At 38.4% G+C, this 22457-nt stretch overlaps 1 protein-coding gene across 2 annotated transcripts in view; it reads right to left on the bottom strand.

The window, feature by feature from the left end:
• Positions 1 to 7313: 7313 nt before the first annotated feature.
• EFNA5 (ephrin-A5) overlaps positions 7314 to 22457 on the bottom strand; it is a 217405-nt gene continuing 202261 nt past the window's right edge. For both annotated transcript variants that reach the window (XM_014951489.1, XM_014951488.1), the window contains 3 exons: positions 16981 to 17046; positions 16506 to 16586; positions 7314 to 11529 (listed from right to left, as the gene is read on the bottom strand). In XM_014951489.1, coding sequence (XP_014806975.1) covers positions 11408 to 11529; positions 16506 to 16586; positions 16981 to 17046 — 269 coding nt within the window. In that variant the 3' untranslated portion in view covers positions 7314 to 11407. The remainder of the gene's footprint in view (positions 11530 to 16505; positions 16587 to 16980; positions 17047 to 22457) is intronic.

The raw sequence follows: 22457 nt of genomic DNA, 5'->3' as shown, positions 1-22457 counted from the left end.
CCCCAGTGGACCCATGGCCTATTGAAGTTAACACTTTTGGGGAAAATGGAGCTCTGTTTCCTGTGTTCAATAGGCAGGCTCAACACAGACTGACAATGTGTTTACTATGTTCATTAGGGCCTGGAGCACTCTTACCCATGAATATGTAGTTTGTCATAGCCGTGGTCACCCTCCTCTGTTAAAAATAGTGTATCATAAGAGTTTTTGCCTGTGCAAAGGCTTTTCAGCCACATATATGTATCCATACCTAGCACGCTGCCCAAACAAGTTTGTCACAGCATCTCTCCTGGCCACCTATCCTACAGTATTAGGTAATGAAGGGAATGCTTTCAAGTTTGTTTACTAAGAAATAACTGGCTGTTGGAGTTGGGCAAACACTGGCTCACAAGGAAGAGACAATGTATTTCCTTAATTCTGCTGTAGTTTCCTACCCATCCTTGCTCCCAGTCCATTCAACAACTGTGTTTCTAAAGATTCAACTTCTGCCCTTAGCTCTTCATTTTATTTCCTACTGGTGAAGTTAACGGTTCCCCAAAAATTAATAAACAGACAAATTACACAGTCGAATACATGCAGTACAGTAGTATGCGTGTATATTTGTTAGTATCTGGACTTGAAGGACTGTCTACAAGACACACTTTGTGTGATAATACAGTGTTTAAATTCTGTTCTTTCCAACATGCCCTACAGACAGAATCACCATTAGATATGCTACCTTCTCTTCTAATTTAGTTAGAGACAGACCAGAAATTAAAAGGCAAGGATCACAGTGCAGCACCAGGTGCCCAATTCATAAAGTTCCTCTCTGTTTATTGCTAGATTTCAAACACTTGCATTGTTTCTCACTTGCCCTTTTCAACTAACAGTGGATACTCTGAGGTTAGATGAGAGATGATGGTCTCCAGGTATCACTCACTCTGTATATGCAATAAGCAGTGTATTGTGTTGATGTAAACAGCTCCTAAATCTGGCATGCTAATATTTCTTGCCTAATTTTCACAAATGGAAAATGCTTGCCCAGTGAGTCACTGTGTTTTCTCTCTCCTTCAGAAGATTCTTCCTGGGAGTCTCCACGCCCTGCTGCTCTACCATAAGAACAGCTTGCTTTGTTCATTTCTCTGTAGGATGCCCAACTGGGGACATTATTTTCCTTTGTGTTTTCTTTTTGTTTTTTGTTTTTTTTTGTTTTGTTTTGTTTTTTGTTTTTTGTTTTTTGTTTTTTTCTTTTTCCCCCAAATTGCATTGCAAGGCTGCCTGTGTTTTCTTTTTCCATTTCTGAAAGCATCATATTTTCCAATTCCTCAATCCCAGATTTAGTGTTTAGGATATATATTCCGAGGACTTCCCTGGGCTACATCTGTCACTTCTCCTGCAGATGCAACAGGTGCTTCATATGCCAGAGATATGTGGTTTTCATTCTTCAGACTTCAAGATTTATTCTGGAGAGGAAGAGGGAAAGACAGAGTTCTTGTAATGTACTGAAGCACAAGCAGCTGGCAAGCTGTATTACATCGCAAAATAGAAGAGTTGTATTATTCTTCAGTGTATTAAACCACACATTTAAGACAGTTATCTGCTGCCTGAGAGAGCTGAAACTAGGGTAGTGGCTGTAATCTTTAATTTTCTCCATTGTGATCTTGTTTTAATTATGTTTGAAACAAAGTAAATAGCTTTTGTGCTGGATTCTGGGACAACTTTTCACTGAAAGGATGCAAAAAGAGCAAACAGTTGAAAAGAACAGTGTCAAGACATCCAGATAATACTGACAGGGATAACTTGCTCTATGATACTGGTTGTGTGTCATGTATAAACACACACACAATGAAAAGGATCTACCTGTTTCATAGTAAGATTATTGCCCCATGAGGAAAACTTTGAAAATACAAAATAGTTTTAAAATAGTTCAGTTGTTTAAAATCTGAAAGAATTTTTCTTGTCTGCTTTTTGACAGTGCTACATATAACGCGAAATAAACCTCCATATGGAGAAGGCAGCAAGAAAATAACATAAGATCTCTGTTGATTTATTTTAGTCTGCAGTGGAGATCAAAAGTCTTCTTTTCCTTCCGTGATTGTCCATCCATGCAAATTAAATAAATCTTTTTAAAAACACTCAGCTGTGACTTCTTTCAAGTCACTGCTTTGTTTTAAATTTTATTTATCTTTTTTTTTTTTTTTAGAAAAGCAGTTTTACTATACTAAATTATTTTATTTTGCCTCAAATGCATGTGATATCATCAGTCTCTCTGACTCATATAGACTGCTGTGCCAAGCCTCAGGCAGCTTTTCCAGTCCGTCTCTTAACTGAAGCATCTTTTAGTTCCTACTTTGAGAGCAAGGCTACTGTCAGTGGCCCAGTTTGAGACCTGATCTTCATCAGATGTGCACTGAACTGTTGCAGGCAACCTCGCAATGACTGTGGAACACAAGGCACAGCCTTGAAGGATGAGTTTGGCCAAAGGTCAAAATTCAGGCAAATGGTTTTTGGTGTGTCCAAGTGGAAAAATTATGGAATGGATAGCAGTTACCTAGGATCCAAACCAGCCCTGATTTGAGCATTTTTACTGGGACAGTGGCAGCAGGGATGGCAGCAAAGCAGTCTGACAACAGGACAGTGCAGGGACGTGTTGGCTGAGAGAGAAAGGGTGAGCACACAGGTCTTCTGAGTGGGTGTTTCTTTGTTTGTTTAGCCTAACTTATCTACACGTGTGTTGCCTGACACCTGTTCCCAAAGGTCCAGCATTCCTAGGTATAATAAATATGTAATTAACCCTTGCTCTAGAATTCATCAGAGGATAAAATGCTCAGTGTTCCCTCCAAATGTGTCATTGTCATGACCTCAAAGAATCTCACTTTTACACTAAAGAGACCAGGCTTTTAGTAGTTGTGACTACAGACAAATACAAAGAGGGCTGTGGTTTTCAAGACCATGCAGCTTCTCTGTATCATGCCAAATAGGAGACCTAAAAGTGATCTCACTTCAGCATCGTTCAGCTGGAGCAGGGAGGAGCAGGGATTGCCTTGCCCTGCATCAGCTCATAGAAACCATGCTGCTTTGACTTACAGCCCCCAAAGCTCCGTATCTTGTAAACACTTGTAAGTCAGTTGTTCCTGAACAGACAAACCAAAGTGGCAGCTTCAGATTCAAATGCAAACACTGCTGAAGAGTATCTGAAATAAACATAGTGTTCAAAAGTTGAAGGTCCTTTTTTAGTCAAAAACCTTGAGCTTCCTCAAAGGAAGCATGTAAGAGGTGGCTGTAGCACAAATCACAGATAAAACACCTGCTTTCTGCAAAGATATCTGGCAGATCTGCATGTCCCATCAGACTAATTTTGGTGCTACAGGAAGAGGAAGGGGAGAGAGGCATGCATTGCCTGCTGCTCTCAATGGACTCCCCGGCTCAGAGAAGTTGCTGTATTAACCACTCCACTGTTTTGTGCCAATCTCGTTATCTGTTCTTGTTAAAACCTTTATTATTCATGGATGCAAAAATCCCATCATTAAAACAGCATAAATATTCATACTGTGTGCATTTCATTTAGCCACTTGGTAAAACTTCTCTGGAGTACAGGAGTTTTGAGCAAATCTGGCTAATGAGACCAGAGCACAGGAAGTGTACATGGATTTTCCTTTCTTTTTACCTGCAAATAAATGCAGAATAACTAATTAAATAAACAACAACAAAAGGGGCACGTATTCACTAGCAAGGATGATATGCACACTTGTTTTGGCTTCTGTGTCAGGGGGAACACAAGGCCTTTTGTAATGCAAGTATGTGCAAGAAGCAGGGTATTGTAAAACTAATGTACAAAGCCTGATAAGCATCACTGCATGGGTTCATCCGGCTTTGCCTCACATTTAATGCCTAACCATTAACATTGTGCATGATCCATGCTCTTGTTCAATCCATTTTAAGACAGAGCACCCATCCTTCTCTTTGCAGTCTTCCTAAATCAAAAATGTAGCTGTACCCTGCCCCCTGAAATTTATTTTATCTGTGCTCTGCACTCCTGATTTAACTTCAGGATCTTTTGGATGACAAAAATAAAACAACAGCAAAAAAAAGTTACACTCAAACCCAAGTTTAAATGCAACTATTGAAATATTTGCTACACAAAGTGCTTAAATATGAGGGGAGACCTCTCACAAGGGATCTTCAACATCCTGACTTGCCAGTTTCACATGCAGCAGCTCCAGATACAGCTGCAAGGACCCTTGCATAGTGTAAGATTTCAATTTTTTCCCATTTTAGAATGAGAAGGTCAGGTGTATGTTTTTAAATGCTAGTGGATTTTTCAAAACTGATCAATGTTGGCCTGATTGAATGGTAAATCTATCCCTGAGTTCCGCGAGCATAGTCCTTGACCAGAGAACCACTTCTAAAGAACATAATCTGGCACCTTGCAAGTTTTCTATTTAAGTATTTTTATGAATTTCAACAAATAATCAAGATTTTTACTCATGGACAGTTTACACCAGTAGCCATTTCCTTGGCTTAAAGTCTGCTGTACACTTCCTGCCGCTGCTTAGCAAACACGCATTGGAATACACAGTGCTATGTAACCCACAGCATGCCAAGCATTCACGCCCAGCCTAAGGCCTGCTTCTTCTGACCCTCCCCAGGCAAGGACAGTTACTGCAGGACCACAGCTTGCCATTTGCAATACGTAGCACTCCATTTATTCCAGATACACAAGTATAAAAGGATCAGAACTTCAATATCACATCAGGAAAGCCTCTGAAACTTCTTGGACTCGGTGGTCAGTGATTAGTCGAACCTTTAGTTAAGGTACAGCAAGCTACAGTACATGAGAACAAAAGGCACAATTGGTTCTCAGCAGCAGAAGGAACAGAGGGATGCTTATACCTACGGTACACTATCGATTTACTTGACCTTTCCTTTTACAAATACCATCCAGACAAAAACTTCAGTTTTGCCAACAGCAGTTTTGTCTGTGGATAAAGAAATATGTTTAAATGTTAAAATCAGTACTGGAAAATAGATAGCACTAAGTGGGAAAGTGTGTCCCACAAAATAGCACTTAGATATAGCATAGCTTTGAACATGAGAACTGAAAGATGGCTGTGTGTAAGAATGCACTTAACATTGTATATACAGAAAGAGGTACCTTCCTTCCTTCCTTCCTTTACTTCAGAGATATGTTACAAAGTGGATAAGCACTAGAAATTATATTCTCGACCTTGAATGGAGTGTATGCTGTCATAAGTTCTAGGCAAAACAGATAGTATTCCCTCTTTCCTTCCAAGTAGGCATCTAGCTTGCTGCTCTGCAATTTTTTGTATTCGTATTCCTCCTTGTGTAACCAAATGACATGAGAACTTGCTTGAAGAACCATCATAGGAAAAATGAGTGCTTCAAGATGTGCTGGTGGCTGTGAGAGTTATTTTGTGGTTTAAGTTCTTCCAAATTAAGTATGACTGACAGTATCAGTCATCTAACAGATTTGTCTGGAGGGAGGGAACCAATAAAAAACCTGCTCAGCTCTTCAACACTTTTTGCAATATCATTTCAACATCTTGAATTGTCTTTTTGCATCTAGCAAATACTTTGTTTTAAAAGCTGCTATGGACTAGGAGAAAATTTTAATAAAAATTTTAAATTGGTGATACTTCAGCTTGCTTTGATTTGTACCAGCAAATCAAAATGGTGCTGAAAACAAACAAACATAAATTGCTATCTTGTGCAAGAGCTGCCTGTACAGTGCCTTTACAGTGAAGACTAAGTCTTGACCTAGGGTCTTAGGCATACACCTGTAATACAAAGTTAAATGATGTTTTAAACTAAACTTCCTAGTAAGGGCAAATCCTAACAAAAATAAGCGTTATAAGGAAAGAAGCACTTTTCAAACCTGTGCTGTTAAAACTCCGTAAAAAATTTAACCATTCCAGTTGGTGACCACATCTCTAACCTATATAAATCAAAGCTTTGTTTTGAATGAATAAAACCACTTTGGCACAGAACCATACCATAGTGGTATGATGCATGCCTGAATATTCCTAAGAATGCCCTCAGAGGTACTCCGCGAGCAGAATTATTCTGCAGAAGGAAAGATGAGGGAGCACAAAGGCTCATTGTGCACAATAATGCAGAAAAATGAAATCAAATACCATTCTTACCAAAAGCAGAGTGTCTTCTGAGCAAAGGCTATTAAGTGTGTCAGACTGCAGGATATTTTCTGGACATGGCTATTATGTTAAGACATACTGAACATGTGTCACTTATAACCCTGCCCTGGTTGTAATATCACAGTTCCAGAGGAAAAAGGTCTGGTACATCAATTCTTTGTATCAAATATTCACACACACTTCTCCTTTCACCAAGCTGTCACTTCTCATTTGTAAAGAAGGTTAGAGAAGTTATAATTAGTACTTGCTGCCCTGTCAACTAATTAAATGTAATAAAAAGCTTTCAGTGAGTTTAATGGTAACATGGTGTAATTACAGCTGAGTTTTCAATGCACAGAGCATGTATTATAGGTTTCAGTGTGTGCCCCCCACCTTCTTGACCTACATTCTCAGCTTAAACCTATCATATGATTAGTGAGCGGGCACTGCCAAAGACAACCATTTCAGATATAAATACAAGCCAACCCCAATCCAGTCCTGCGCATCTTTAGAGGCACTACATCAGCCTCTGGAGGCAGGGGTGGAAGGAAGAAGGAGAAACAGCCAGCCAGTTGCTTGTTTCAATTTTCTTCCTCTTCCCTTCAGGAGGCACCCTTGCTCAAATTCTCCCATCCTTGTGGCTCTCACTGGTCTCAGCCCTTTTCCTCTGTTTTGTAAAGAAAAACATGGCTGAGATTTCAGTCACCTCCAACACCATCTCTGTGTCAGTCTGAAGGGACATCATGGGTAGAGGGGGCAGTTGCCCTGTTTGCACACCTCTGGGGCTGGTTCCATTCCTCAGGAAACAAGAGTTTCCATACAACCACCTGTTACCTCGGGAAGTAAGGAGGATTGCTTGAGAGGCCCAGAGCAGGGCAAAAGAGATGATGGCAACTACATAACGCTCCAGCAGTTTGTTGACATAGTTCTTTACTCTCCTGAGTATTTGGAAGAGCTACGAACACATTAAAAAAAAAGGTGAAGAGCAGAGCAGCCAGGCTTTAGATCAGGATGTTGGTAGGTACAGCTCTAGGTATTCAGTTGTCGTGCCAACTGCATTCTTCACCCTTTCCCACTCACACTCCTCGTTGCTTTCTATCACCCACAAATATCTAACGTATGTACTAATAGCCCCCCACATGAAGACATAATTCACTGAACAAAAATGTAACTTAAGAGAACCAATTAAAATGATGAAAATCTTTAATTTTATTTAAGTATAATTGTACGGACACGTGTATATACAAATACAGATCTTATAGGGCAGGGATTTTGGGTAGGTTTTGTTGTTTGTTTTTTTTTAACATTTTCTTTTAAGTTCATATAATGTAAGCATTTCAAAAACAGCACTCAATGAATAAGTGCAAAGAAACTGCAAAGCAGGGCAGTACAAGCACAGGACCACACTGAGCTGGACTTTCATACCCAGATGCATACACAATGAGTGTCTTCAATGGAGTGTCAAGAGTAAGCATGGAAAGCGGATTTTGCAGACTCATGGGTAACCTCCAACATGCCAGCATCTATTAAACTGTACAGACAATGGCAGCAAGCCTATTGTAGGGAGATTTGTCTCACATCCGAGAAGCCCGAGGGCGAATGCATGGGAAAAACTCAGTGATGCCAGACAAGAAACAGATCTGCCCATTCACAGCTCCAAATTAAAAAAGGAGGAGGGTGGGAGAGGAGGAAGGGCAGGAAGAGGGGAGAGAAGTGTGGATGGTTGTACATTAAAACTGGTGACTACAAAATCCAAGTGTAATGAAAGGAGAGGAAGAGTTAACACTCTAAGCCTCTGAAAGTGACTGAACAATTCCTCTCACAAGGCAATGGATTAAGTTCAGTTTTGAGGGTTAGGGCTGGGAATCAACAGGTACAAATACAACCATTTTCCTTCCACAATTATATAGGAAAGGAAACAATCTACTCATCTACTGTCAGTACCTTCCAAATTTCTTTCTAGTTTTTTTGGAACCAAGTACATACACATATCGCACATGACACTGGCAAGATCCTTCCTGTAAAAAACTCTTAATGGAAACAAAACCAGAAGGAAAACAGGAAGAAAAGAAACAAACAAATAAAAATAACAGAAGAGTTGTTATATCCCCAAAGCCTTTTTAGAAACAAACATGATACAAAAGAACAAAAACTAACACAGAAACCACAGGGCTCCAACATCAGACCTTTAAACACTGAGGACAAAACATTGATCATCAAAAGTCATGTTGTTCCAGGTCTTGACATTGTGAAGTCTCGCAATAGATGAAGGATTTTCAAAGATGAGTCCTGTATGCTGCAGTGTCATGGCCACTTGTCTCTCAGTTCTCAGCCATGATCACACTTGATGCTTCAAAGCTCTGTCTTGTAATCAACGCATGATTTTAATATCCTGAAAGTCTATTGTTCTCACTTACAAAAGACATAAGAATCAAATTAATACTTTATTATCAAACACTATATACAACAGAGGTTGCTAATAATACAGAATTTAAAGAACATAGCTTTAAGTTTTACTTGTCTTTCCTTCGCCATCCAAGTAAGTACAGTACAAAACAATATTCTAAACTAACACGAAATGTTACCTTGTCTATTAAAGGATACACAGTATCCACTAAACTGACTGATCCCTATTTTCCCTGCTTCACATTGCAGTGCTCTCGGCAGCCAGGAGTGCAGGTCATGGGGGTAAGTAAACCACCTAGGCTGAGGGAGAATCAGCCCCTCAGACTTGAGCTGGGGCAGATAAAAGGGAAGGGAGGAGAAACTTCCTTAATTTGCACCGACTTCGGCATTTAAAGCATCCAGAGATTTGCAACGCAACACAAAGCCCGTCAGCATTTATGTACTTGGTGTGACGGCGATTGCCTCGTAACGTCAAGCATCGAACTGGAGAGTCTCCGGCACGCTCCCAGCCGTACCACGACGGGCAGCGCAGGGACCGGCCTTGCAGCTACATCACTCCTGCTGCTCCTCACCCACTCCGTGATAAAACAATTGCACCAGGAGTAAAACTAGTGAAAATCCTTTGCTACGGATAAACATACGCCTTGAACCCCATCGTTCAGAGGGTTCAAAGGATGAAAAATGAAGTCACCATTTCTACATTAAATTGGCGCTACTGGTATGACTGCCTGCAATTGCTATGAATCATTTTAATATGGTTACCTATCGTGCAATATTATCTGCGCTCTCGTTAATAATCCATTTGATAAGGTACATTTTGATTAAGCTCACCTCATCCAGAGCTTTTTAATTCCTACCACCAGGAAGTATTAGTGTGTGTACCAAGCACATCCGCACAAAACAGAGAAAAGTACCAGATAGACTGTAATAAGACGATGACTTCCCTCACTGTTTAGACTGCGTATCTTTATTGTATGCACTTCACAGCAGAGGAAATTTCTCATGTTCCTCCTGTAAGCACAGGCCCTGCATTAATGACTGTGTTGTACAGTATCAGGCAACTCCAGATCATAGTTCAGCATGCATAAACCTCCCTTTACATCTTAAATTTATTTCCCCCTTTACTACTTTTTGGAATAGTGGGCTGCTTCAACTTCTGGAAAGCCTTTCTTCAGAAAAAAAAACCCCAAGCCCACAAAGTCCCATTCATTAATGGCATCACTCAATTTTGTTACGGCAGACTTTTCCTTCACAATTAATATTCAAAATCCTTGTTTTGCTTGAATACGCTCCATGTTTTGTTTCACATTTAACATAATAATCACAGTTATTGTTAGAAAAGCTCTGTTTCAGTCTTGGTCTGATATTTCCCTGATTATGCTTAGCAGTCCAAATTTCAAAGCAGCCTAGCCAAAAAATACCCCAAGGCTTGCACTTCCTGGCAAATGACTTTTTAAAGTTCTACTTAGCCAAGGCTCAGATTTCTTAAACAGGGTCACTTCTAATTCCATCAAACAAGACAGTCCCATTTCCTAATTGCATCAAGGGTTACCACTTCTCTCATGTGTTTAAATAGGACAAGCATATATACTCACTCTCAGCATAAAGTATATCTAAATAATGTATTTTCTATTCTAGTGGATTTTTAAAAAAATATTTTGTTAAGTCTTTGGGAGCCCATCTAGTTTATCTCTGGCTGATAAACACGTTTCCTCTACTCTTCAAACTGTGCTGGAAGGGGAAAAGATAAAAAATCAACACTTGAATTTGTATTCCACACTTCTTTTCTTTCCCCCCACCAAACAATGCTACTAGGCTGTCCTGGCTTCTTCTACATGTGGTTTATTCCCATGGTTAACTTACAGGAAAGACAAATCAAGAGCACACTGGAGATCCCATGTCCCAAACACGTTTCGTCTTGCCACTGCTGTCCTCTCTTAGCATGTATTGACACCCAGAGCAGCAGCCAAGACTATCAGCTACTGAGTCAGCGCTGGGGAAGGTCACTTTATTCTCAGAAGCGCCTCTGCATTTCAAGAAAAAAATTTTAGCACCACGGTGATTTGTTTTAAAATAAAATAATCCGGTGTGCATTATCCCCTTAAAACGAAATAACAGAGGCACTCACACCCCCAGTGAAGTTTCCTAAATCTGACCTTGCCTGCTGTGTGCTAACATTCCTAAATACTAACTTCTCCCTCTCACCAAAGACAGCGTTTCTACTCATGAGCACAAATTCTACTGCCAAAGAAGTTTCAAGACAGTCCTATAAGAAGCATAGCTTTTCCCTTTCAGAAGCCTGTTCATTTAGAAACTCCTGGAGGAAACAGTGTTATATTAAATCTATTCTGAATATTTCCCCTCCAGTCCTGACATGGTGACACGATGCCTTGCATGATCATCTTACAGTGCTGAACGAAAAGGCATAAATATTGTATCAGAGAGAAAAACTCTCCCAGGCTTTCACTCACTTTCCTTATCCTTCACTGACTGCATCTGCCACTGTTTTTCCTTGTCCACATACAGATGACACAGTGAGCTAACAGAGGTGACTTCTTAAAGGAGAATGCAGAGGAAAATAAGAATCACTAGTGTCACTATTATAGTTTGGCATTTTCATTTGGAGTCCTTTTATTTATATGGAGGGGTTAAGAAAGTCACAAGGTAGGTAGGGATTGGGTGCTGAAGCTATTTATCCCCTTCAAAGTTTTGCTGAGTTCAGGCTAAAAGGGAGAAGAAAAGGGAAAAGGAAAAATAACAATTTGACATCTGCAAAAACAATAAAGTCCCTTTCCTGGGATGAGCAGTTAGGTGGATCTTTGATGTTCCAAGACCCTGATATTTTCTGTGACAGGTTGCCGGACCATACTGTGCTATAATATCAAAAGCATTGCCAGGAGGAACAATAGAGTTGCCAAAAGCCGGCTGGGTATCCTTGGTGTCTGTGCCGCGTTCTCACCACGGGATGGCTCGGCTGACTCATGTACGGTATCATCTGTTCAAACAGAAAGCATACATTCCAATGAGATTTTGCATCCTTAATAAACTCTCACTGAGCCGACAACTGTAAGGAGATTTCAGTGCCTTTATGAAATAGGGCAATGAACCTTGTGCTGTCATTGACTTTCACAAGCGTGTAATACCTCATTATGTAACTAACTTGGGGCCAAGTCCTGCATTTCTTACTGGCAAAACTCCCACTGAAGACCAGAGGAGCAGAAATAAGTCTGATTTCAGCAGATTGAGGAATGAAAGATTCCTATTCTAGTAAAACACTGTAGCTCTAGCTTTGGACGGCTCATTAGATAGCAATGTCAATAGGGAGGCAGGTAAATAAAACCACCTGATTTTCAAAAGGGCTTGAAGAAGAGTTGCACACGCTCAGAATTAATTTTGCAGTTAATCCCCTTACTGAGTTACAGATTCTGGCTTCTGGATTTGAAATGACATCCTGTAAGCCCAAGCATATATTCCACTTCCACGCATAAAATTCCCATTGAAGTATATACTGCATCTGGGGATGCACAGGGGATATAAGACCAATCTCCCTTTCTTTAAATAGAATTTTAAGGGCTAACACATGACAATCTCCAATTTTACAGAATATACACTCGATCTGGAAAACCTCATAGGTAACAGACTACCTTTTATGGTACACAAAATACAGATATACATATATAGCTGCTAAAATTAATGAAAAAAAGAACAAGCTGAGCTGGGAAAATATGCTTATGCATTAGTGGCAGGAGAGAACACAGTAGCAAATAATAAATTTATGACACCAAATAAAGCCCTGTTTACTTTTTGTAAACTAAAGATCAGCCTTAAAGCTACAGCTTGTAACATAAAAAAACATTAGGTAAAGTCAAATTCAACTTCAGTGTTCTTATAGGTGTGGTATTTCTCTATGCAAAGCCCTCCATATCCACATCTATCTAATTTGGCTATTTTAGAAGTAATCTGTCTGAGTCAGCTCCGGGTTTGAATTTTCTTAGTACTAAATGAATGAAATAAGCTAAACCTTTTTAGGAAGTGTGAAGTGGCCTCAAAATGTATTCATAAGTTATTTTAGAGTGCCTAAGTTTCCAGGAAAATTAATAGTATCTCACTACTTAGTGTAATAAGCTCCCCTGCTTTATGAGAGATGTCGACACATCTATGATGTATCTGTCTCATAGCTCCCATCTCAACAAATTGCACTGCCACGATTACACTGGGTAAGAGCTGTGCAATTCCAATTAAAGGCATTAAGGGAAGCAGGAGTTAGGACACTGGGATCACCAGGCCACTTCGGCATGGAGTCTTTCATGCTACTTAGCTTTAGCTCCTTCCCCTTCATACTCTTGACATCTACACACATGCAGGTAGAGCACTTAGCATAATTTAGGTTAATAGGCTCTTCAGCCCCAGTTTGGTTACACAGCAAGATGCACAGTAAGCTGGATTAGCAATTTATCACATTTTTTTTTCTAACACTAAATTACGCTACAATCGTGTCAGGCTTATCAACAGGTGCTGCTCAAGGCAAAAGTATGAAAAGCAAGCACTGATCAGCTGTAAATAAGATCACATTGGTAACAATGGGATATCATCAGATGAAAGTCCCACTGATGTCAGTGGGAAAGACTGGCTGGAATCACTTTGGTTATAGCTCCTCACTGTGTATGGCTGGGAGACCCTTCAAGGCACTTCGGCCCTGAATGAGGCCCTAATAGTTTTCCTCAAGAATTACTCTAAAGGAATCCAAAAATTTCAGTGAATGCTGGCTACTGAAAAGTGCCAGTTCCAGTGGTTGTCAGTACCAAAAGCTCTTTCACATTTCACTTCTGAGTTACACTCTTGTACTTTGGTGATGCTGCAATGAGAATACAGTACTTCATAAGGGCAGCTTCGCAATTAAATCATACTCTTAGAAGTTATGGGGAAAAAATATTCCTGTTCTAACTGCCACCTCTACCTCCTTTCACATATTTAGAGTTAGTTCTTCCTGATATGGAAACATTTACTCATTGCAGATGAACTAAAACTACAGAGGAGAATGATATGCATTACTTTCTGCCTCTTGCATCATCAATAGAATTGCACGTAAATCTGAATTTGCAACACTGAATGTCAACAGTTTTGTCCTAATTACATCCATGAGTCAGCACTAAAACACAATAGAGCAGAACTAGAGTATAGCAGCAATAAATCCTCATTCTCTTTGACTATCAGATATTGCCATGAATGAAACAGTGGCTATTGCTAAAAATCTCAAGGAAAAAGCCCTAAACTAAAATGATTACTTTTCTTATATGAAAAGTATGGAGATCTTCTATGATGCCATTTTTATAAAGCCATTCTTCACAGAATTAATTTTCCTATAACATTAAGAGGTTCAAGAAACCATCTGGGTTTTCTGTCAATGCAGTCCCAAGGTTTCCGTGCTCATATATTTAGAGCACATGATTCATCTGTGGTTCTCAAAAATTACTTTACAAATATGATTTTCCTTGGAGGTGCAGAGTTATAATACTGCACAGTCTTTAGTGCTTGGGGAAAAGGCTTTCCTTTATTTTAAACACTGAAGGCAAGGGATGATAAGGACAAAATTTCTGACTAAAATCTGGAAGGTCACTGCTAAAGACTGGGAATGCCAGCAGTAATTAAAAAAAATTCTGACAGCCACAAATTTTCCAGATCACATAGCTTTACATCATATGCTTCAGGTATAATTCTTTCCAAATATACACAGCTGCAATTTTTGCTTAAGGACTTTTCATTTTTATTATTAAGGAGGAAGAGAAGGGGAGGACATGAATAGGACCAACTACTTTCATCAGTTCTGAAACAAGTGTGATCTCTGCAGACCAGTTTCCTACAAATTCCTAAAGAAAACCAGTGAAATTAAAATGGTTCAAAAATCACACAAATGTTGAACACGATCCTCCTGCCTCCCAATTCTTCTGTCTACTGTGGAAGAAGACAGTGGCAGGCTAGGGGAGAGTACAGAAGCAGAAGATGCATGTCAGGAGCAGTTAAATTAGTACACGACACAGATCACATGCAACAAGATCCACCCAAGCAGTGGCATGTCTAAAAGCCTAATAACAGAAAAGTGTGACAGCAGTTGGCATATCTGGGAATGACTACCTACTGGTGACTAAATAATAATGCAAATACACACTCATGTCAGGAGTGGGAACTTATTGGTACCAAACCTCCTAATTAAAACTATTATTTCTTCCTGGTAACATAAACAGCATTTCATCTCAAACTGCTGGATACTCTTTGTACGATTTTGATTCCCTGGTTTGACTGCTGCTTTCTAACATATCTAACGATATGCCTTTGTGATGGTGCTAGTTAGGTATATAGCCATCCAGTGGGAAGTAAGCAGCACTGCTGAAAAAGAATGCTCAGCAAGTTCACTAAAAGCAAGCGTTTATTATGCGGATGATCTCTTTTGCAAACCAGTAGCAGGAGAAATATACATTAATTAGCCCCTGTTCACCAAATCACCAACTGTAAAATAGCGCATTGAGTTTCTAGATCCATAGGTTACCTACAGATAGCAAAAGATCATCCTAATGCCTTCTGTAAAAGAATGTTATTAATAAATGTACAAATGTAGCTAATGTAAATGGACTCTCCTTGCATTTATATTTGCATCTTTGTTTCTCAAAACCAAAATTTTTAGGAGAGTTCTGAAAGCCCTCTTAAAGAAAAATAATAAAATCTGTTGTGTATCCATAGGTAAATAATTTAAACTGGATAACTTGTGAAAGCTGCATTTATACTTCTGTATAAATAATGACTTTTAGGAAAAGGAACTGCAAATAACAAAGAACAAAAAAATGGTATGTCGCATCATGCCAAAGGGGAAGTCTCTGTCAAATAGCATAAGAGAAAGAAAAAAAAAAAAAAGAGATCTTGGTAATCTGTTCTTTAGGGTATGTACTAAATCATGTGTATGTAACTTTCTTCTGGTATAATTTATTAATTTAACTGTGTATTTTAATTATTGCTGCTTGAATACGAGAGAGCAGTCTAGGGTACACACACAGTGTGTAGGTAATACTATTACTGCACATACTTAACCATACAAACAATACACATGCACTGTCTACGCAAAGATACATTAGCTTGATTGATGGTGGAGGTTAATGTAACTTCGCCTTGGGAAGATGAGGGGCTTTATCACAGTAAGCATTATTCTTATTCTTAAGGCAGTGTAATCAGGGAAGAGGCATTCTTGTTATACGAACATTGCTCTTATTTAACTAAAAAAGCAATAGTAAAATAAATCACCAAATACCATTCTGGGCACACAGTGGTAACTTTTGTCATTTTAAGGAGTTTTTTTTAAAAAAAAAAAAAAAAAAGACAGAAAAGCCCGCCAAAATTTAAATCTGCTTCAATAAAAACAGGACAGAGTGTGTGTGTGTGTGTGCAGTATGTAAAAATGATATATTGCCTAACCAAATACAAATACAAGTGTATATAATTTTAAAGGACTAATTTCTTACTTAAACACTGTCAGTTGCATACCTGTGTCATGCACCAGCATTAAACAAGCAGTGGTTCTGTTTCTCTGAAAGTCTCTGAAACCACGTAATAAATGAAGTGTGCCCATTGACTTTATTTCTAAAACTCTGGGCACAGTCAGTAGTAAATAGAGTGCTTTGCCAACATGCTGGGTGTTTGGCTTGGGTGGGCCAGTGACGTCAGGATACTGGTGAAAATTTTACACTGGCACACACCACATTTTATTAAACCAGATCACCCAAAAAACCAAATAAAGCAACATTTTTCCTCCCCTGGATAACAAGGATACAGGAAATATACCATAAGCAATATTAGCACTGCTAGAAATGTGCAAAAGCAGAGCAGTTGTACCATGCAAAGCATGCAGAGAGAAGAGAAAAAAAAGTACTGAAGCACCAGAGGGATACACGCATTTGTTAAAAGAGATTCTCTAAGCATACTAACCTGCTGGTTCTAATGAATTTTCTACTTTGTCGTTAACATCGAAAACACGATCATGAACACCTATAGTTTTCATACAGCTGTCTATAACAAAAATAGAGATAACAGCCAAATATGTTAGTGAGACACCCTTAAACTCCCCACTTTCCTTTTTTTCTCTCTTTTTTCTCTCTATTTACTATATATAATTAAGCATATTTATATTTTAAAGTCTGTGGCACTTATTGAAATGCCAGTATACGTCTTCCATTTGTACAACAGTTTAAGAAACAACAAGTTAGCAACTGCCATGTAATTAAAACAAAGCTTTATGAAAAAATATAAGAAAATACAATGACAATCATAACACAAATGCTGCTGTACAGAACATATACACAAGATTTAACAGTAAAAAAAAATATTTACTGATGTTTACTAGACCACACAGTATAGCATGCGCTACAAAGCCACCCTCAAAAGCTTAATCTCAAGAACTTACTTGCTGGTCGCACAAAGACCTTAAGCTTTAGACAGGATCTCCTTCCGTTATCTGGGATCGCAGAGGCTGTAAATGAGGAAGAAGGAAAGACAAGTGGAAGAATAAGAGAGTGAAAATGCAAATAATCTTTTGTGCTAAATAAAATATCCTTTATCCTCCCTTCATCTGAAGGGCTGGATACATTTCAGCTTCTGCTTGTAAGGACTTCAAGTGCACAAAGTAGCTTGATTATGCAAAAACAGGGAAAGAACTGCAGATTTTATTCTAATCCCTTTTTTGATTATTTTACACAGAAGAAGTGAAGCACATGGTATTTTCAATGTTTCATTATCTCCTTTCACCTTTCCACACCTTTTTCTCAAGAGGTTTTTTAATGTGGTTTCTGCTGTAATGCAGATGTCTACTCTGAAAAATTACACTTCAGAATAATTAAGACCACTTTTAGAGAAAAGCTAGTTTTGAAACACTAGGCCATAGGCCTCAGCAACCCCAAAAGGGATGAAGAAACAAAATGACACTGAAGGTGACAATGCTAAAAATAGGACTATGCATATACTCCTACAAAAGTAGAAATACATAGCATTAAATTGTACAGCAAAGGCAGCCTCCATATGCTCCAAAACATCTACCTTTGTTGAGAAAATACCTTGCTTCAGTCAGACATGATTCCAAATCAAAACTGGCTTATTCCTTCTTTCTGCCCTCCCTCAATATTCTGCCCTCCCATTCAAAGTATTTCATTTTAAGAGTTCTTACTGTATTAGGAGAAAATAGTAAGTGGAAAAAACATGTCTAGCACTAATGCAAGAAATCATACACATACGGCTAGTGTCAGCGCCTACTGATTTCCCAGGAACAAGCGCTGCTGTGAAAAGTTCCTTTCTGAAACGTGTGCTCAACTCAAAATACACGATCATAGGGCAATACACTTGCCTGTCACCACAAACTGGACGCACTAGTGCATTGTCTGCCAATCTGAACACAACGGTAACTTTCATCAATGTCTGTAATTTTGAAATTGTACACAGGCCTGTATTTCAGCATGCACATTGGCAACTAAGCAACTTCACTTGGGCGTGCACATCTTCACTTGTGAAAGACCATTTGCATACACATTTTTTGACCTTTGCAAAAACCCTCAAAAACTGTAACTGAAAAACATTGCCTGAACCACTGCAAAGTAATTTTTATTTCATTGCACAGTCTCCCTCATCATTCAAAAACTATGTATTAAGGCAGAACAAGTGGCCTTTTGCAGAAAATTGTAACTGTCTTGATTTTAAAAAGATGACTGGGCTTGCAAGATGTTAGTTTGTTCGGTTTATCAACTGTTTCTTCCATTTTTATTAATTCTGTCCCTTTCTGTGACAAATAACTAAAATGATTTATACACAAATATATGAATGCACAGTCTTTGTCTTCATGCTAAGCTCACACTTGAAGGACTTCTCAACTAACTTGAAATAAATTCCCACAGTCTTTGATGATGTGTTTCTAGAGCAGGCATCAGCTTTTTCCTAGCAGAACATACCAAGAGGAACTAGCAAATTAAGTACAAACACAGAAAAGGAGCAAAGTAAAGATTCCAATACAGCTAATGCTGTGGTTCTGCACCTGTTGGGAAGTGCTTGAAAAATTGTTTCCCTCTTTTAATCAAAAGACAAAAGTGTGTAGAAATGATGCTCTCCCCTTCACAGTGACAAGCACTTAAGAAGTGTTAACAGCTGGCTTTGCTATAGGCTCTTACTAAATCAAAGTCAGAAAAACTCCCTCTACTGATATTTACAGTAACTGGTGTGTTATTTAGGGTACAATATTTGCACTCTATGGTTATATTCAGGAAATCATGTCCTTTTTGTGGCCCTCATTGAATATACACAACTGGCTAAATGCTTTGCTCAGACTAAATACGCAGTTGTAGATTTCTCAAAATATTTCTATTGTTGTTACCCCATTACTAGCATAAAGGTGGCAATAATATTTCCAATATTAGCCAAAATAGAGTCTCTAGAGTAATTTTAGAACTGACAGATCTTTTCTGATCAGAAATTATTTCAAAAGGGGATCATGACATACATTAGTTTATAGGCATTTTTACCTTTGATGCTTACATGCTGTTGTTTACGCCCATAAATCAAGCACATTTTGCTCACAGATGTTTATTAGAACACTGTTAGTCATTGACTAATTAGGATACCACTGACTAGCTAGGATAACTAGGAGTTAATAATTTTCTATCTGGAAAAAACCAGAAAAGTAATGCTTTGTACATGTGAAGTTTATATACGTATACAGTATTTGTACACCCTTAATAGCAAACAACAGTTAGCACTTAGCCATGTTCTTTGGAAGAAAATATTTAAATCCATTCCCTGCTTAAGTCTTTTTCCACCAGTGTTGTGTTTGCAACTGTAGACTATATAATGAACTGCAGTCCTATTGCAGCCATAGCAGTTGCATTTAAATCATCATCACAGAAACTGATGCAGTTTCAGCTCTAAGTATGAAAAAGTGATTTTTTTCCTTTCCAGGTAAATTATGTACTGTTGATGTTTGCAGTAAACCCAGAAAGATTCCTCTTTAATTAGTGTTTTACTGCTTCAGAAGGAATAATAATGAATAATAAAAAAAAAAAATAAATTAAGTGACATATTGTTCTGCTCTCACATCTGCCTCAACAACCAAGACTAAGGTGACAAAAGGATACACTGCAACCTGTTTGGCTTTCCTGAGAAATTAAGAACTATTCGCCAAGTTATATGACTGAAATAATTACATATTCTTTTCTTCCTTCTCCCTCCCTCTCCCTTCTATTTTTCATCTTAAAAGAAAAAACACAGAACAATTGCAGTTTTTTTCCCTGAGACTTGTATCACCCACAGGGAAGATGCATGCTGGCTCGCATCATCTGTCTCCCTCTCACACACACTGCAGTACCTTTGTCAGTATTGTTCTGTTCCGTTCTCTTCTCTGTCTTCTTTATTCTGCAATATTTTCACCAGTATCCTATGAAAACCCTAGCTGTTGAATTAAGATGTCCAGAACATGATGGCAACAATGGAGATTTTTTTCCCCTTTTCCAGCAACAAGCTCGAGATATTTTTTTCTCTGAATATTAGGCACACCACGCTTGCTCTCTGCTACAGAAAGCCAAGAGTCCTCATTAAATCTGGGGTTTTTTGATAAGTTAATGCCTCAAAGCTGAACTCAAGTTGAAGTCTGAAGTCCTATTCTTCTACGTGAAAATAGCTTTAGTGGCAAAATTGCTGAAGAGGACAAAACTCCAAGTCACGGTGATATGGTTTACAGTATTTGACTAACAGCAACAAACACCAAACGACCAAAGCAACAGAGTAGAAAGGATAAACGACACAGATTAACATTTAAGAATAGCATTAAGAATAAATGCTAACATTAAACATAAATACTAAATATGCTTTTTCTGGAGCAGAAATAATGCTGCAGCTAGGACTCAGCAAAAGCTGAGGCTTCCAAGAAAAATTCTGTGATCAGTTTGAATCAAAAATCTCCTATCAAACTTACTACAACTGGAGAAACTCAAGTCTGGCAAACTCCCTGACATTCTCTTGCACGCGAGCAAGAAAGCAAGACTGCTGAACTCTGGAAAGGAGAAAGAGAACTGCTCTTTGTCAGCTGGGGTCTGTTAAAGGTGCTTTCCGGGTAAGCTACTGCTGTTACTGCTACATTCCACTGAAATTAGCTACAGTATAAGAAAAGATGTCCTTTCTAGGTGGTACAAAGAGAAATTTCATTCTCCTTTCTGCACAAAACTAGGTTGGCCTCTAAGGCTTTGGTAGAAGGCTTTTCTATTCACCCATTTTAAAGGTGATATTAACTATAAAATAGAGACCAGTTCTAAGAGCAGGAAGCCTCTGATGCTAATGGAACCTGTCCCAAGCAACACTTTCCATTTCAAAAGCTGAAATTCCCAAGGAAAAAAAAAAAAAGGCAATTGAAACCTTGCTGAACAACAAAAAGAAACCTTTGAAAAAAAGAGTCCTTATAAGAAGCAAAAGAGGTTATATCCTCTTTTTTCCATGAATGATATTAGAATAGAAAAGGTCTGACTGGTTTAGTTTGTGTCAGGAAGAATTAAAGTGAAAAACAGAAGAGTAATTCTGCAGTGGTGCTAGTTACTATATTTCATTACAATTCCTATGATACTTCACTTTTCCCCTGCCCTACCTCACCTTTACCAGCAACTTCATGACAATCTCCTGGGTCTCTCTTTAAAAGAACATGTTTTGTTTGGTTGGTAACACAAAGACGTGGGATTAGAAGGAAGTGCACACTGAAATCCCTCTGAAATCACAAGACATGAAAACAACTCAAAGTTTATAAAAATAACTGGTTTGGTCCTTTAATATTTTTTTTAATAGGAAAATTCCACAATTTTCCAAAAAATTCAAGTCACGATCTCTGTATTCTTGAGATGAAAATTCCATCTCCATTAGTTGAACTAGAAAAAAAATATGCAATGAACTACTGCACATAGGACTAGATCCAAGCTGGATCTAAAAATGGCCCATAAAGACAAATTAGATGAGAAAATTTCTCTTCTCTGAACCATTTATGGTTACCATTTTTATACCCTGTAAGGAAAGAAAAGAGTAAAGAAAATTATTCTCTCCTCATCTAGAGCCAAACCATAAATATTTCAGTATTTGCTAGCTATATTTAAATATTAAAAAAAAATATCCAGCTAACTTCATCCCACTCCTAAGCAGTTCTGCTAGAAAACACTTGGTACATTATTAATATATTAGAAATAAATTACAGGTTACGCCTTCCTCAGTCTGATAAGCTTAGCAGAGTTATTCAATGACTAGAGGAAGCTACAGATAGAGAACAAAAAGTAACATACACAGAAAACAACAGGATTTTTTTTTCCCCAACAGTTTTGCAGTTGAATTTAATATGGTAAATCCTAAAGACTACTTAAAGGAGCCATCAAGATACGGTCCAATCAGCCTACAAAGTAAGCTAATTAAAAAGTAGATGTACAAAAAATAAAAAGTATTAAAATTTCAGAAGTGTCTTGGCCATCAGGACCTGCTAGCCATGTGACAAAAGCTGTAATTATGTATTGCCCTCCTTAACACAGGCAGCATTTGGCTGGCAACTGTCTGAGGCTCAGTTTCTAACCTAAGAGCAAGTTATTGGCATGCCACATATAAAAAGGGTCTTGACCATCCTGTTTACTATTATTCACATGTAATCGGTGGTTTCCTCTACTTGCCTCTTCACTCAGCTTTCTAATCACAGCATTGTTTCCTAAAACACAATTCCTGACATAGAAAAAACCAAAACCAAAACCAAAAAGAAATCTCAGATGCAATTCAAATCTTCATTTAGCACTACAAATATATTTCATATTCAAGGCATGATCCACCATGGGCCCTATTAGACAGCAAAAACTAGAGCTGTTCACTGTACAAATAGTGCTCTGTCTATCT

This window comes from Calidris pugnax, unplaced genomic scaffold (assembly GCF_001431845.1).
Source record: "Calidris pugnax isolate Ruff unplaced genomic scaffold, ASM143184v1 scaffold148, whole genome shotgun sequence".
Taxonomy (NCBI): Eukaryota; Metazoa; Chordata; class Aves; order Charadriiformes; family Scolopacidae; genus Calidris; species Calidris pugnax.
Note: the sequence above shows the minus strand (reverse complement) of the source record. Positions and strands in the feature narration are given on the sequence as shown.